The 16,031-nt window shown below is 39.2% G+C and overlaps 1 protein-coding gene across 4 annotated transcripts in view; it reads left to right on the forward strand.

Moving 5' to 3' along the window:
• Positions 1 to 6,845: 6,845 nt before the first annotated feature.
• The window catches only part of FAM184B (family with sequence similarity 184 member B), a 33,168-nt gene continuing 23,982 nt past the window's right edge, over positions 6,846 to 16,031 (forward strand). The window contains exon 1 of one of the 4 annotated variants that reach the window (XM_050973946.1): positions 6,846 to 7,389. In XM_050973946.1, coding sequence (XP_050829903.1) covers positions 7,255 to 7,389 — 135 coding nt within the window. In that variant the 5' untranslated portion in view covers positions 6,846 to 7,254. The remainder of the gene's footprint in view (positions 7,390 to 16,031) is intronic. The other 3 variants (XM_018925233.2, XM_018925227.2, XM_018925237.2) reach the window with 3 other exon arrangements.

Genomic DNA, 16,031 nt, shown 5'->3' on the forward strand with positions numbered 1-16,031 from the left:
CGCTCGTGCCCGCGCGCTGGAGGCGGGGCGGGGGCCGGGCCTGGGCGGACGATGGCGGGCGGCCAATGGCGGCCGATGGCCGGGAACGCGCGCGGAGCGTCGCCATTTCTTCACAATCACAGAACGGATCGGGTTGGAGAAGGGCTCTGAGGTCTTCGAGTCCAAGCTGTGAGCGAACAGTGCCATGTCAACTGGACCATGGCACTGAGTGCCACGTCCAGTCATTTCTTGAACACTTCCAGGGATGGTGACTCTACCGTCTTCCTGGACAGCCCACTCACCTATCTGTGAAGACTCACCCTGTCTAATCATAGTTTCTGTGAAGAAATTCGTCCTGATGTCCAGCCTTAAGGTGGCGCAATCAAATTATAAGACTATGTTCCCTGGTCCTGTATCGGGTTGCCTGTGAGCTGATGCCGACCCCATCTGGCTATAGCCTCCTTTCAGGTAGCTGAGTGATAAGATCCCCGTGAACCTCCTCCAGGCTTTATATCCCCAACTCCCGCAGCTGCTCCTCGTGGGATTTGTGCTCCGAGCCCTTCAGGGCGGGCTGGGAGGGAGAGGGATGGGCTGGAGCCGTGCGGGGCTGCGAGGGCCTGCGGCTGTTCCAAAGTCCATTCCCGGTACCAGCCCGGCAGCGGCTGAGATAAAGCGGCGCCGGCCCGGGCTTCCAGAATTACGTTCGCTAAAATAGTTAAATGCTCCTGACGAGCCCGCCCGGAGCTGCTCTCCCAGAGTCCTCTCCGGACGTGAGCCCCATGGAAAGTACAAACGGGTTCTGCAAACTGAAGGATGTGCGGCAGCAACCTGAGAAAGCTCAGCCGCTGTCTAAATAATGAAAGCTCATTGACACTCCCGCTCTTCTGTACCCTCTGCGAGGGGCCTGAGAAGGCGGACATACAGATGAAACACCCATTTGTGCTCCTTCCAGACTGAATCCCTTTTTAGTGGAAATTTCTCCCATGTTTTCAAGCGTTTGTTGTGAACCTAATGCTTTCCCAGAAATCCTTTAATTTGAGAAAATTATAAGCCTCATTATCTCAGGATCTCGTTAAAAGCAGGAAAGATGACTAAGCTCCAACCCCAGAGCCGCGTTGCTGTTACGGAACGTACGGTGAGCATTTAATGACACAATTAACGAGAAACAAGGCCGGGGGTCATTAGCTGAGGGGAAGTATTCTGAGCATATATCAGTTACAGACAACATTCGAAGAAGTGAACACGAGCCATGGACAGCAGGAATTTACGGTGTTTGAAGTCCATATATATTTGGGCTTTAAGAACAAAAGTGCCTGATGAACCTCAAGGGATGACAGCTCTCTAGTAAGGACAGGTGACAAACCATCAAATGACAATAGGTCACATAGGCAGGACTTATCTTGAAGAAGGGTCATTTTTGTCTAAAGAAGCGAAGAAAAAAAAAAAAAGAAAAACACTAGGGGTCAGTCTTGTTCTAGATCTGAATCTTCCTAGTGGTTTATTTAAGAAGCAGATTTTAATCAACCAAATAATTGGAATTATTTCCGCCTTACAATGGTGTCAAGGATTATGGGATATATATGAGCTGTATGTGAAGAATGGAAGGCAGCAGCTGGAGACAAAGTATTTTCTTTTATAGCTAAAAATAAATTCTAAAATAATTTAAATACGTGTCAGAGGGTTTTTTTTTTCCCTGACATATTTTACTACCATGCATTTGTGTATGTTTAAAAAAAGATACCTCCATTTTAAAGGTGAGTTTTATATTTTTTATTAACTTCTAAAATATACAGATCAGGCCTAATCACCACCTGCTCCTAGAGAGTAGGAAATTGGTTCTATATGCACAAATACAATAATAATATATAATCTTACATATTAACATTTTTTCTAAAAGTTTTCATTTTATGTTACAGAAATAATCCATCTAAAAAATCACTACAATCAACTCTGTCAGCTTGTTAATAATCAGCAAATCATCAATGACTTGAACTTTTTCTTAAGATTAAATTTTGTAGGGAAATACAATGTATAACAATCTTTCTATTTAATATATTTTTACTAGATAATTCCCTTCACATAGATTTTTTTTTCTGCAATAGAATTCCTGGCTGTGGACAAGAAGATGCAAACAGGAGATGAGCAGACAAACCTTTGTGATTCTTGTGGCATTAAAAACACAGGAGTATTATTTTAAGTGAAATCCTAATGCAAACGGAATGATTTTTGATTCACATGTTTAGCATCCCAGTGCTGTCTACCTGCATCTCAGGTCTACAGAAGACCTTCCCTGGAGAATACCTCATAGTCCCTTACCAGGGATTTCATCTAGGATGTGAGACTTATTTCTTACAGACTGCTTTAAATATTTCTGCTAGGCTTTTTGTTTACAGGCAGAAATAGAAAATTCTCAGTACAATTGTTATTTCATGTGTAGGCAAATAACATGCTGAAGTAGAACCACAAATGCTGGTCATGTTTCTGTGGTACCAGATGCCTTGTTCAGCTGATAGAAGTGTTGCCATCATAGTTTTTACAGTTTACTTTAATGCAGCCTTGCACTGATCAGCTTTGATGAGTCCTGACCTGCCTCACCTGAGGCCTGGAGCCAGGAATCCATTCCAGCTCTGCCCTGCACCTTCAGTTTCTTGCTGAACTAACTGTGGGGGCTCAGTGAGGACCAGCTGCTTCCTGAGGGATGGATATAATGACTGACTAGGAGAGCAAGGATGTAATGAAGCCCCAAAGGTTATAGCCAGTGGGACTCCACAGTTCTAGCCATAAAAGAATGATGAAATTCTGAACCATGAATGGGGCTCTGAGCCCTAGAGGGTAATGCACTCTATTAATTCCAGCTTTTTTTCCTTGTCCTTTGAAGTAGTGACCTTATCTGCCATGATCTAATTCTCATGACTCACTGTTCTAGATCCTCTTTCCTTTGTTGGTGCTGTTATGTGAGCAAATGCAGTGCCACAGGGTAAGCCAAACTTGCTGCATGCCAATTACTTTGTGGTAATATTAAATGTAGGTCACTGGATAAAAAATAGAAGTAACAAAAAATGGAAGTTGATGCTATCCTGTTAGGCGTTCAAGGGCTTTTATATCTGATGTGTCTGGTTGGTTCCAGTTTCCATATTTAAAACATAAACATAATAATGTTTCATCCATAATTAAGCCATCATCATGCAAGAGAATCTGTGCTTATGTCCACCACATTCTTCCAAAGCTTGTGTATATGTAAGTCAGCTATAAAATTGTGTATGCATTTTTGAATAGTTAATGTTTTCAGTCAATGAGGAAATCAATAGCCCTTCTGCTGTTTTTGGAGTCCTGTCTGTTTTATGAGGTGGGGAGAAATTAAAAATATAAAGTAGTTATATATAATATTTTTATATGTAACTATGTATAACATGGGTAATTACCCAAGATGTATCAGTGGCAACACTTCATATTTGTCATTTTTCTTGCACTCAATCCCAAAGCAAGTTTTATTGGACACAGATTAGTGAATTAGGTGAGCAGCAAAACTTTTATGAGTCTTTTGACTGTTATTTTTATCCTGATTTCCCTTTTTTTTCCCCCCTCTTGTCAAAAAAAGAGAAAATAGTTCCTGGACTCTCTGTTCTGGGATCAAAAAGGTACTCTAGGACCAAAGTGAATGTAAGTGGAGATCAAAAATGAGGATAATGATTTAGGAATTGAATTAGAATCTTGGGGGTATATCTTCCTTTACTGACACACTAAGTTGAGAGGTTTTAAGTCAGTTTTAGTAATACAGCTTTTTCACTTGAAACATGGAATCAGAGGAAGTTTTGGGTTGGCAGGAACCTTGACAATCATCTAATTCCTGCTTCCCCCCCAACACTGCGATGGGCAGGGATGCCACCCACTAGCTCAGGTGCCCAGGGCCCCATGCTGCCAGCCCTGACATAACATGGCAGTTATTGACTAACTCTTGTTCTACCATTTTCACAGGCAAACTTTGTTGGACTGCAAAACAGCAGTAGAATGTAATCCAGGGAATCAATTTAATTTTGCTGTTGGATAGTAAAAAAAAAAAAACAAAAACAACTCAGTGAACACTGGTGTTCAGACAAAGAGAGAAAGAATTGGGCTGTATTAACTATGTTTTAGGAAAGCTGTCTGCAGTGTGTTAAACAAAGGTGCAAACATCTGTATTAAACATTTACAACAGAAATATATATATTTTTATGTCTTGGAATTTGAGGGTATGGCTCTTTAATAGTAACGAGTAGTAGTCAGGAGATTGCGGAAGTTATGTAGCCTGAGTGTTCAACAAGCAGGAGGTATCAAAAATGGAAGGCTTATAGACTTTTGCTCACGTATTTTTGTTTTGGTTTTTTTACAGAAAGGAAATTAGTTAATATATCTGAACAGCAAAGCTACAAACCTGTGTAGAGTTAACCAAAGACTTATAAAAACTGTAGTGACATGACCATCTTCTCTCACTTTTTTTTTTAACCAAAAATTAATGCAGCAATAATAATTCAAGCAAAAGTGTATGCATTTTCTCTTTAGATTTTTGATGTTTATTTTAAACTGGTTTTGCTCTCTACTGCCCCAAGTTCAGACACATTCTGCAATTTACTTGTGTTCCATGTGATTCTCACAAAATCCATATATGTATAGTACACATTTAGATTATGCTTTATGACATCCTTGTTTTGTCATCTTATGTTACAAGGGAAAAAAAAGCTAAATGCTCATTGAAACATTCTGGCATTATCTGATGAAATTCTATTCTTGATACTAAGTTGGATTTTTTGAGTAATGAAACTAATGAACTTGAGTCATCTGTGAATTTATTTTCTGTTGTTGCATTTTCTGGTGCACAAGATCTGATTGAAACTTTTCCAGGGTTTGAAGTATTATCTGAGAAGTCTTGTCTGGACTGAGAATACTTCACCAGTGGCAAATTATGTTCTGCCAAAACACCATATTGTACCAAATTCTCAAGTTCTTTCCCCAAAATTCATTAACAGTGTGCTTGAAGATATCTCAGTAGTTTATTTCTTTTCCAATGTATCTGAAGATCTGTGCTACTCTGCTCTGCCCATATAAGTGTTTCAAGTCTCTATCCCTGCATTCAGGTCTAGTGTGTAATTGAACCATAAATGTTACTGTCCACCTGTGTGATAACACAGGTGGACAGTAACATTTATGGTAACACTTACACTGTGTGTAAGTACTTGTAAAACCTATTGCAATTTTCTTAATTTGATTTCTATTTTCACTTGGTTTGTTCTATTATTTTCTGAGGAAACAATGTGTTATGACTTTGCTTCAGCCCTTGCTCTTCTCTTGATTGTCCTAATAAACTTGTCAATTTAATCAAAATCTTACATATAATTAAATTCCTAGGCTTTTTCTCAAAATGATGACCAGATAGATAAGGTATTACAAAATATTAGCAGAGTTAAACTTATGTGTGAGTACGTGTCTTAGCAGATATCAGACAGTTAGCAGTGGCATGTCCCTACGTCCTAGTCACAGAAGAAGTTCCAGCAGCATCTTGGACACTAGTGCCAGTGATCAAAGAAACTGCACAGTCATTCCTTTGGGCAAGGATCTGTTTCTCACCTTTTCTTATTAATGCTCTTTCTGGCATAAACATCATTTCTCTCCTTAGCATCTCTCAGCAACTGTGATCATTTTCATTTATACATTGCATTTCTCAGTCTTCATTTCCTCTCATTTCTGGAGTGAAGACTCTTTCTGCCTCTGGAGATTTAGTGTCTCTCCTTTTTTCCTGGCAATCAAGGGTTTGGTGTCCCTGTCCCAAGGTCTTCTTACATCTTTATGGTGTTCCTTCTCCCCACTGCCTTGTAGGTATTCTTCTGCCCTGATCTTTTCCTTTTAGGAGTGTTATTCTTAACAATTATTTGTCTCTCTTTGCCATCACCAAGGTTTTTCTGTTTTCCTTCTGCCCTACCATTAACTGACACCAGATAATCTTCCTCCTCAATTCTGATTGTCCTCAGGAAGCTCTTTTTTTAAACCCACCACTAGCAAAGTGGAAGCTTCTCACCCAAGAAGGATGGCAAGATCTGCCAGGAGATCTGGCAGACTGGAAAGCTGCCTGCCTTGCCAGGTAGGAGCAGCAGGGCAGAAGCAGCCTCCTGACCCCTTTTTTTTTTTTTGGCTGGCTGCAAGTCAGTAGGTCCTGAGGTGGAGCCCTTGGCATTTCCATAGGGTCTCTTGCAATGTCTGCAGTGACACATCAGAGGGGTGCTGGGCAGCTATTAGCTTCCTTTAGCTGTTCTTTCTCCCTTTTCCTCTTTTCTACCTCTCTTACTTCCCCCTACTTGGCCTTCTCCTACTCCTTCTCTTCTAGACTTGTTTAAACGTGTTCACCAACAGTTTTCTTCTTGTATAACACTTCACTGAAGCATTCTCTTAAAAAATCCCATTATCTTAATAGCTTCCCATTTTTGTGTGTGTATTTTTCTGCTTTTTCTGTCCCTTTATTTATTTTACATGTCCAAGCTTGATCTCTTTGAAACAGTTAGCACAATAAAAAAATTAATTAAAAAAAAAAAAAAAAAAAAAGACTTGTAATGCTGTCAGTTTTCTTCAGGCACCTTTCCAGTGCACTTAGTATATGGGAATGGAGTCTCCTTGGATAAGGCAGGCAGACCGGATCCTGGACACAGCTCCAGGACTCAGCTGTGCTCATGGGCCCCTTGGCTCCCAATCTGCACACAGCAGCAAAAACTGAGCAGAGGTTTTTTCCATCACCTATGGGCACATCCTGGTTTAGAGAGGATTGGCAAAATAACAGAGCTTGTGAAAGGTGCCAACACTCTCTTCTCAGATGGCCTCTGCAATTTTTTGGCACTTAACAAGGCAGCATGATCTGATCTTCAGGCAATCTCTACTACAAGAGATCCCCGGCAATGTCTGTGCTGCTGCCTCTAGGCTGCCTTAGCGTCTCCAGCGGGGAATTTGTAGCACCCAGCCGCTGGCGTCTTCTCCTGGCTGAAGCCCAACCATTTGAAGAGAAGGGGAGGGAAAAAAATCCCAATCAGGACGCTTGCACGTGCTGTCCTCTGCTTGCTCGCCTGGGTGTTCTGCTGAAGGACTGGGACATCTGCAGAGGAGGGGGAGCGACTGCGACTGGAGCGTGCCCTGGTCGGGGCTGAAGTTCCTCCAGCGCCGGGGGCGGTGAGTGCGCTCAGCCGGGGGCCGAGCAGCGAGGCCGGGATTGCGCTACCCGGAGCGTACGCAGACAGACGTGATTAAAATTCAAGCCTAATGGCCTCTGGCATAAACAACATTCATCAGCCCGGGACTTGCAATGGATCTAAAGCCGCTCGCAGCAGCTCGGCAGAGGAATGCAATCGGGAAATGCACGTGAAAATGTGCAAGAAGATTGCCCAGCTCACTAAGGTAAGTCTCGCAGTTGCAGTCTTTCCAGGGAGGTGAGGCTGCCCTGGCTGGGGGTGTCAGGGAATTGTCTCCTCTGGTGCCCCTGTGTGAGAGGTGGGAAGGGAAGCGGCTCCTCTCTTTTTAGGCTGTTGCCGAGAGCATCGGTGTGGACAAACTTCCCTGCGTACAGTTCCCCCGCGGGGGCTGCAGCCCATCCTTAGGGGTTGCCTTTGTGGCAGCCGATGGACGCCTCGCACTGAACTGCTCTAATTACCGTGCGACCATAACGGGAAGAGCTCCAGCTCCGCGGAGACGCGGGGTTTGTCTGGGAGCTGTTGAGAGGGATTGACAGTATCCGCTTTGCTTCTAGAATTACGAAGACCGCAAGTAATTTGAGTTTTATATGTTCTCAAGTAATATTGTTGCAAAGCTGCAGCCAACGCGTAGTACTACAGTACAGTTGTACTCTGACTCGCAGCTAATTGTTCCTGATGCGCATAAGAAGAGCAACTTTAAATGATGTTTGTAAAAAGAGGTGGAGAAGAGACAGGACTAAATTACGTGGTATATTGCACTTAAAACTTTTAGTCACTACTGATCTCTTCGATATTTTCCACACCGTGTTAAGAAATAAGAGAAAGTATGTAGGAAATGGCAGTTGTCTATTAACCTATTCTTATGCTGCATCTTTGTCAGTGAGGAAAACCTATTTACTACCCTTGTTTACTAATGCAGCTTTTACATGGTCTGTAACCTCTCTGCAATTGATAGAGACTTATTAGCAATAAAAAAAACATTGACTGTAAATACAGGTCAAAGAATAATATGAAGTAATTTAGATGTTCAAGTTAGAATGGCTTACTAGTTACAGTGCTATCATTCTCATGATAACTGTACATGATAATGTACATCATGTGCATCAATACATAAACAAGAGCTACCTCTAATTACATATACTTCCTATATTATACCGTCTGTACTATATCAATACTTACTTTACAGGTTCTTTGATTGTATGTTTTAGTAGAATTTGTGCGTAACATAATCCTTACTTTTGCCCATACATTGCATAATTTTATTGAAGTCATTTTTTCAGATGTCTTTTGCTAAATTTCTACTGTTAAAGTATGTGTGGATTGATTTCTTTAGTTTTGATAGAATTTCCCCTCTAGATGCTTTTCAGTTATCTGAAAAAAAGATGATTTATACCTGAAGCTCAAAAAATACTTCTGGAAAGCAAATAATTCTGGTTTGGAATGTGTCTTTTAGAAAGCAATTTTCTCTGCAATAACACTACACTTACAGAGAATTCATAGTACAACTGGAATTTAAATCACATGCTTTCCCTTCTGAATTCTGTGTAGACTAATGCAGTACCAAAAGCAAGCACATAAGAAAAATTTGACACCAGATCAACTGAAAAATGGCTATATGGGAAATTTGTTATAGTAATTTTTGGCCCAGGAATTTTGAGAGTTCCCTTTTAAAGCACTGTTTTCTTGGTTATATTACAGTCTGAATGATTATAATAAAATCCCTTCTAAATTTAAATGACCCACAGTACTTTCCTTTTCGTTTTCAACCCAGTATGCAGTCCTGTTGTGCACAGCTGCCGCTTTCTGTCTCAGTGACTGTAGATTTTCATTGATGAGGAGATAATGATCTTATTATTCATCTACTCTGCATGTGCCAGGTGACATGAATACAAAATATGTAAATTAGGTATAAGATAGAGATCTTGACTTCCATTCTCTTTGTTACATAGTCACTTGGGGCCTCCTGCTACTCTCAAAGGCAAAGAAGTACATAAAGGTATGGACAGGAACCAAACTGGGTGAGGTGATGAGTTTCTGTCCTTGCCTGTAGTGCTGATTATGTCTTAAGGTGTTGGTTAGGGAATACAGGGATTCAGGTAATCCCAGCAGGTAATTTGGGCAGAGACTGAGAGCTGCTCCCATTCTACTGCCTTGCTATTTCTGATTTTGTAGAGGTAGAATATAGGAAGTTTTCATACCTTCAGTCATGCATTTTTTCTGTTTTGCACATTTTTGGCTGTAGCCACAAAAAATACAAACCTTTAGCAATATTTTGTTTGCTTTGAACCACAGACTGCTAGTTTTTTGTAGCTCACTTCTCTTGAAATGGGTGTATATGTATTATATTTGATTGTAGCAGAATGCATGACTTTGTAGTAGTTATTAAGTAACAGCAATAATGACATTCAAACTTCTCCATCAGACACTGGACTCATGGCATGCTGTTTCAGGCTTCCCAGTTCTTTGTACTTCTGTATCTGTTTAGCAATGATGTGGAGTTTAAAATGCATGGTGACTTTTATGAGGCTTGACTCCCTGCTACCTCAAGGTATGGATTTGTGACATCTATTGGCTATTAAGGGATTTTCATGTGCTTATGGTTTCTCAGCATAGTCCTTTCTATTTGCAATAGGATGAGAAATTCAAATGAACTCTTGAAGAGTGTTGAGGATCATCTTTCATTAACAGAGACAGTTTAGACAGGGCTGACAGGAACTAGCTACAACACTGCAGATATCCATGTTATGCAGGGTTCTTTTCAAATCTCTGCCAGGGAGGCTCAAACAAAACCTGTTCTGGACTGCAGTTCTGAAACCAAACCTAATATGAACACCTAGAAAGGTGACAGTACCTGGTGATCAGAGAGCTATCTAAGCAACAAACTAGTTCTGTTTCCTTCTTAGAAACTAATTCCTGGATACCAATGGAGAGGTATTTTTTAATGAGAAAAAACAATTATTCTCAAGTACTTTTTCCCCCTCAGGGTTCATCTGACTCTCTATTGCAAATCTGGGAGCCTTGTTGTAAGAAGCACAATTTAAATTGCAGTATTACTGGTCAAGTAGATTGTTACTGAAAAATAAAGTCGAGTAGTCTTTCAAAAATTTTGTGTATGTATGGATACTGTGAGTTGTAACAGAGGAAGAGAGTGCTGATGCAAGGAAAAGTTAATTGCTGGTAAAATGCACTTGCAAACCCTTTTTTCCCTTAAGGGGAAAGAAATGTCAGAGGGAAGCAAGTGTGTTCCTCTTCCAGAAGCAGCAACGTAGGCAGATGTTCCTTAATGACTCTGTGTGGAGCAGTTCAAAATGTTACATGTTCTGACTGCCTTTCACCAGCAGTCACTAGGAGGTTTAGCCCCTCAGCTCAGTCAGCAAGGTAGAAAATATGACCATTATTTAATAAACTTCAGTGCAAAATCAGCCAGAAAAGCAAAACTCTCTTTCCTTCATTGTTTAAGGGAGGGATGGCTGACTTCTGCACTAATATGCTCATATTTAGTTCTGTTAGCTTCACTCTTGTGGGTAGAAATTTACTGAAGAATTAACAAGTGACCTGGCATGTGTGTGAGGGCATAAACTGTGTACACCACTGCAGTGTCTTGTAGCAGGGCTAGATATTAAATCTTTTAACCTTTCCTGCTTTATTTGCCATAAAGCTATCAGACATTTCTTGGTTTTAGACATGAAATATGATCAAATTTTAATGGTTTATTCTGGAAGAACCTTACAGCTAGGTAACCCTAACAGAGCGCTTCTGTGGTCTACTCATATTCCTGTTGAAAAATGTGGCCTTTTTCACATAGTTTAAGTTTACTGACCTTGTTTGCTGTGATGTGTTAGCAGTACTCAGTAACCAGTGCTTACAGTGGTTCAGCTGCTGTGCACTTAGTTATTATGCTACCAGAGCTCTCCTGTGTGCTTGAGGCTTTTTGACCTCAGCTCTCTAAAGACATATTCAATATTCTACAAAAATGAAGCAAAATAGAATAGAATAAAAACTAGAATCATGCTTTTGGAGCAAAAGTATTTTTACTTTGGGCAAGGAATATAAAAAATTATTTATATGTAGGCAAATAGAATCTATTTATAAAACTGCTTAAATTATGTCCTAACAAGACCAACAAAATCAGCCATCCATATCCCCAAGTACTTTCTGATGTATTTGTTTTCATTATTTTTGTGTACAATTTGCTACCAAACTGGCATTATTTTTGCCTATGAGCTGACAAGAATGTGCAGGCTGATTTCTTAATTTGTCATTACTATGTTTTTTCTTACAGAAAGTTCCTCCCCAAAAAGGAACTCCTGTATTATTAAGTGCATGTGCAATGTCATAAAATTGTGTTGATCAGCTAGTCAAAACCAGTATTAAAGCCATATTTCTATTAGGAAAAAGCGTAGTATCTTACTTGGATAGCTAGAAATTATTATTTAAATTAATTCAAGGGATAAGAATTTATGTATGGATTACTTCCTTACGATACAAATTTGGCACTAATTATATCAAGTTTGCAGAAAATCTAATGGTCTTAGTAACTGACAACTCAAAACTACTTTGTAATGGAGAGTACATAATGAATTCAAGTCTCTTTATCAATGAATACTAGTTAATGTTTCTATACAACATGTTTTGCATATTAATATGCAAATTAGAGACAATAGGCAATAAAATATCTAATGATCCATTAATTGCACAAAAGAAAGTTGCAAGCTTATAGCTTTTTCATGTTCTGTCTTTTTTTTTTTAATGGTAATATTTAAAAGTCCCTTTTTCAGTGACACTATAGTAGTAGCTCTCTCCTAATATTTCTTTTAACCAGCATGTACATGCAGTGTTTTACAATTGTGAAAATTATACCCAAATTAGAAGTCAGTGCCAAGTCAGTTGAAGACATTCTCATGTAAATATTTTGAGCTATGTATTTTAGGCTTGAATATTGTATTGAATATTGTATATAAAATACCTTTTCTTCCATAAAGTATCATGTTCTTCCTGCCCCACCCCCTCAGCGATCACATCCTCATTAGTTTTATTAAAACACCTGTAACACTGAGGTAGAACTCTCTCTGTTGCCACCTCTACAGTGGTTATATTTTAAACATGTTAAGTGTCTCACTGTTTTTCCGGCCTCTACACAAGCAGACTGTATTTAGTCTGGGTCTGAAAACTACTTAACCTGTGTTTTTAGGTAGAAGCAGATAGACATGGGAGTTTTGGGGTTTTTTTGTGGCTTGTGCTTAAAGCTGGCAGGAAATCTGTGAATGTAGTTAGAGCAGGACCAAGTCTGAGTTAATTTATCCAACCCCCCAGTGGGCACAATAGCTCAAACTTCTCTGTGCTGGTTCAAACTTGGCATTTTACTTCATGTGTATTCATTTGTCTTCCAAAGCTTGGAACCAGCAGAACACACACAACTCTGTTACTAAGGAAATATTGCCTTTACTTTATAAAGAAAGCACAAACGGACTGACTGCTTTCAAATAGCGATTTTTTTTCTTCTTTCTTGAAATTCTTCTGAAGGAAGATGATATTTTTTTAATGTGTTTGTCATTCAGAACTTTGTCTGACTTGGTTTTTAGGTACTTAAAATAAGCACAGTTTTAACTTAGAACAGGTTACTACCTGTGGAGTCTTCTGTTTTAATTATCTTTGGAAGCTACAGCATCTGTAGCATACAGACTGTGCACTGACTGGTTGTAACTATATAACACTCTTAGAGGGTTATAGAAGAGCTTCCTTTAAATGTAAATATGAGCCTGCAGTTGATTATTTTACTTTTTTTCATTCACCAAGAGAGCTGCCAGAATTTGACAACTTTTTTAGCACCTGCTCTGCTTGTGGAAATATTCTTGCAATATAGTTTTACCTTCATAATTCTTAAATTGCCTGGCAATTATTCTTGTGGCTTATTATAAACTGTAAAATACGAATGAGGGACAGCTGGATGTCTCCTTAGTGAAATTTAGGCCATAGCTCATTTTGTGTTAGATCACACTTGAGAGATTGGGTGCAATACATAAACCTCTAAAGTTTTCTGTGTTCAGTATTACACTACACCGAGCAGAAAAATAAAAAGGTGAAAGACAGGACCAAATAAATGTACCTGTGCTATTTTTCTTGTATTAAATTTAAACTTTTGTATTAAATTTAAACTTTGTTCCTCCCGAAACAGAGGGGGCAGCAGAAAGGGTCAAAAAATGTGCCAAAATATATTAGAAACCTGTAAACATTTTATGCTTATGCTTTCTTGATACATATTAGTATTTTATTGTATTTTTTGGACTGACTCTAAAGCGTGATGTGTATAGGAAAAGGGGTGATATATTCAAATTTTAAGAATGTAAGATCAACTTGCCCTCTTCTACTGTGAATCTCTAGATAAGGTAAGCCTGAGGCACATTCAAGAGGTGGAGACATTGCACTGTGAACTTATGCCCAAGAGATATCAGATCATGTAAACACAGGTGGATTTCATACAGAGCCCTTTCGTACCTTTGTGCTGCACCACCTCTTCCAGAGTTCTGCAGCACAAGGTAGCTGGGAGACTCTTCCAGGGTCTCAAGGGCTTTATTATCATGGATGAAAGGATATAGATTCATCCTGAAATAAAAGAGAACCTTCTGGAGCAAAATCCTTTTCTGTTATCGTAATCAGGATTCATTCTGGTGTAGGATACATGCCATGCACCTCTTCTGAAACACTTGGGGATGTTTGGAGTGACAATTTGTTTAAAGCTTCTCTCATACTACACAACACTACGTATGTGTTTATGTTATGAACGTTTGCTGCAAATATTTGGATGCATGAAATTATTCCTGTGCTTTCAGGGAACTATTGAGAATGCAAGGAGAGAGCTGAGCCTTAGTTCTTTAGATCCCAGGTCATACCTTAGAGCAGTATCATTTATCACTTACCACCTATGTGTGAAATCAGCATAGATGTAAAATGGGATCAGCATTGTAGGTAATCATAGCTTAGGCCTGTACCTTAATTAAAAGACATTATTCTTCAGTATTAGAACATGAGAGATTGATTAGAGCATAATTAATGAATTGTGGGAAGTGGGTTTATTTTCCAGAAAGCCTGTAGAGTTGGTGACAAAGGAGACTAAGGGACAGAGGAGCCATTTGTTTAAATAACTGAAGTTATTTTTGGTAATTTCTCTGTCCTTTGCTTTTAAAGAGAGCATTTAAGGCTGGTATGTTTATCAGTACCTCTCTCTGCTCTGCCTGGCAAGTAGACAAGATGAGTTCAAAGAAAAGTGCAAAGGAGATGATGTGTGGAGTCACCTGGCATCAGTGAGCCTCTAGCAAACTTCTTCCTTAGTAATAGAAGTTTGTCTCCTACCCTGCTTTGTGTAGAGCACTTTCGGGAGTACCCTGTTGGCACCTTCATCCAGGGCTTTTTCTCATTCTTTTGGGTTTTTTTTTGGTGTTTTTTTCCTCTATTTTGCTTTTAACTCTTTTTTTAGGAAATAAACCTTCAGGAAGGTTTTGTGTGCAGTAGCTTGGCCCTGAAAGAGTATTTGTGATCTTTTGCTTTTCTTTGATTCATCTTGGTATCCTCACTCCACCTTCCATACAAAATTGTCTTATTTTGTATTTAGCTAGAAAAGCAACCTGCTAAAACCATTTTTTCCATAATGATAGTCAGGTTCCTCTAAGAATAATATTTAACAGTACTGTAGGAAGAGAGTAATTTTTGGGTTGAATGCTTTAATTCTTGTCTTCACTGTTAAGGTGCAGTTGAATGTTGTCTTTTTCTATTTCATTTTGGTTTGGTTTGTTTGTTTGTTACTTTATATCACCATAAGGAAAATGAGAAAGGAAATTCCATTTAGATTTATAGCATTTAGAGAATAAAATAGGCCAAATAAAATGCATTCACATTCACTGCACTGTTAATATTTAAGTATATATGTGTAATAATTTTTTTACCCACCTGCCATACAACACTCAGGTGCTATAATTCAGTACAGTGTTTCCCAATCCATTTGGTTTTGGAGAGCTGTGAGGAGGCAGAAGCCACTGGTATTATGGTAGTGACTCCCAGAGCAGTGATGTGCTCTTTTCATTTGAAAGCTGTTCTGCCTGTACTGTCAAATGATCAGTTTTAGAGCTGCTTTTTAAAAGCTGTTTATCAACACAGCTATTAAGGGATTTATACCATATTAGTGTACACTCACAATGTACAGGTCTGAAATAATTTTTCAGTATTTTTCCTTTAAGTACATAAAGCACCAGATTCATCTCATATAAGTCCAGTCTTCAAAATGAGGTATCTGGAATAGGAATATAGGAGCTGTGTTCAGTAGGGAGTGAAAGGCACATGGGAAGGGTTTAAATTTCATGAAGTAGAGAGCAGCAGCCGTCTCAAAATTAAATCTTTTAAGAAGGTTAAGATATGCAGGAGTCAGTTTCAGCACTCAAGCTTGAAGATTAAATTTAAGGGCATGCAAATCAAAATGCTTCACTGTGGTTCTAGCCAGTATTGAACAGAAGTGTAGGAGTCATTGATGGAGCAGGGAAGCCAGGTTCTTCCATTGTTTTAGATAACTCACCTAAGGTGCTGGTCATAGTCTAATGCTTAGTGGAATTTGGGAAATCTGTATGATTAAGTCAGATTTTGGAGGAATCCTGAACACAACATAGCATGAGACAGGCCATGGTGATTTACTAGATAAATTTATCACTGAGTGAAAATCTGAGTCACAAAGGTTGGATATTCATTTCTCTTTTAGTGGTGGTATGAAATACAGAAATGTGGTCATTAGCATCTGACCTAGTTAACTGAAGAGTTACCCAACCTATTTACTGGTCATTCAGTGTGGAAAATGTGGGCAAG

This window comes from Serinus canaria, chromosome 4 (genome assembly GCF_022539315.1).
Source record: "Serinus canaria isolate serCan28SL12 chromosome 4, serCan2020, whole genome shotgun sequence".
Lineage (NCBI taxonomy): Eukaryota > Metazoa > Chordata > Aves > Passeriformes > Fringillidae > Serinus > Serinus canaria.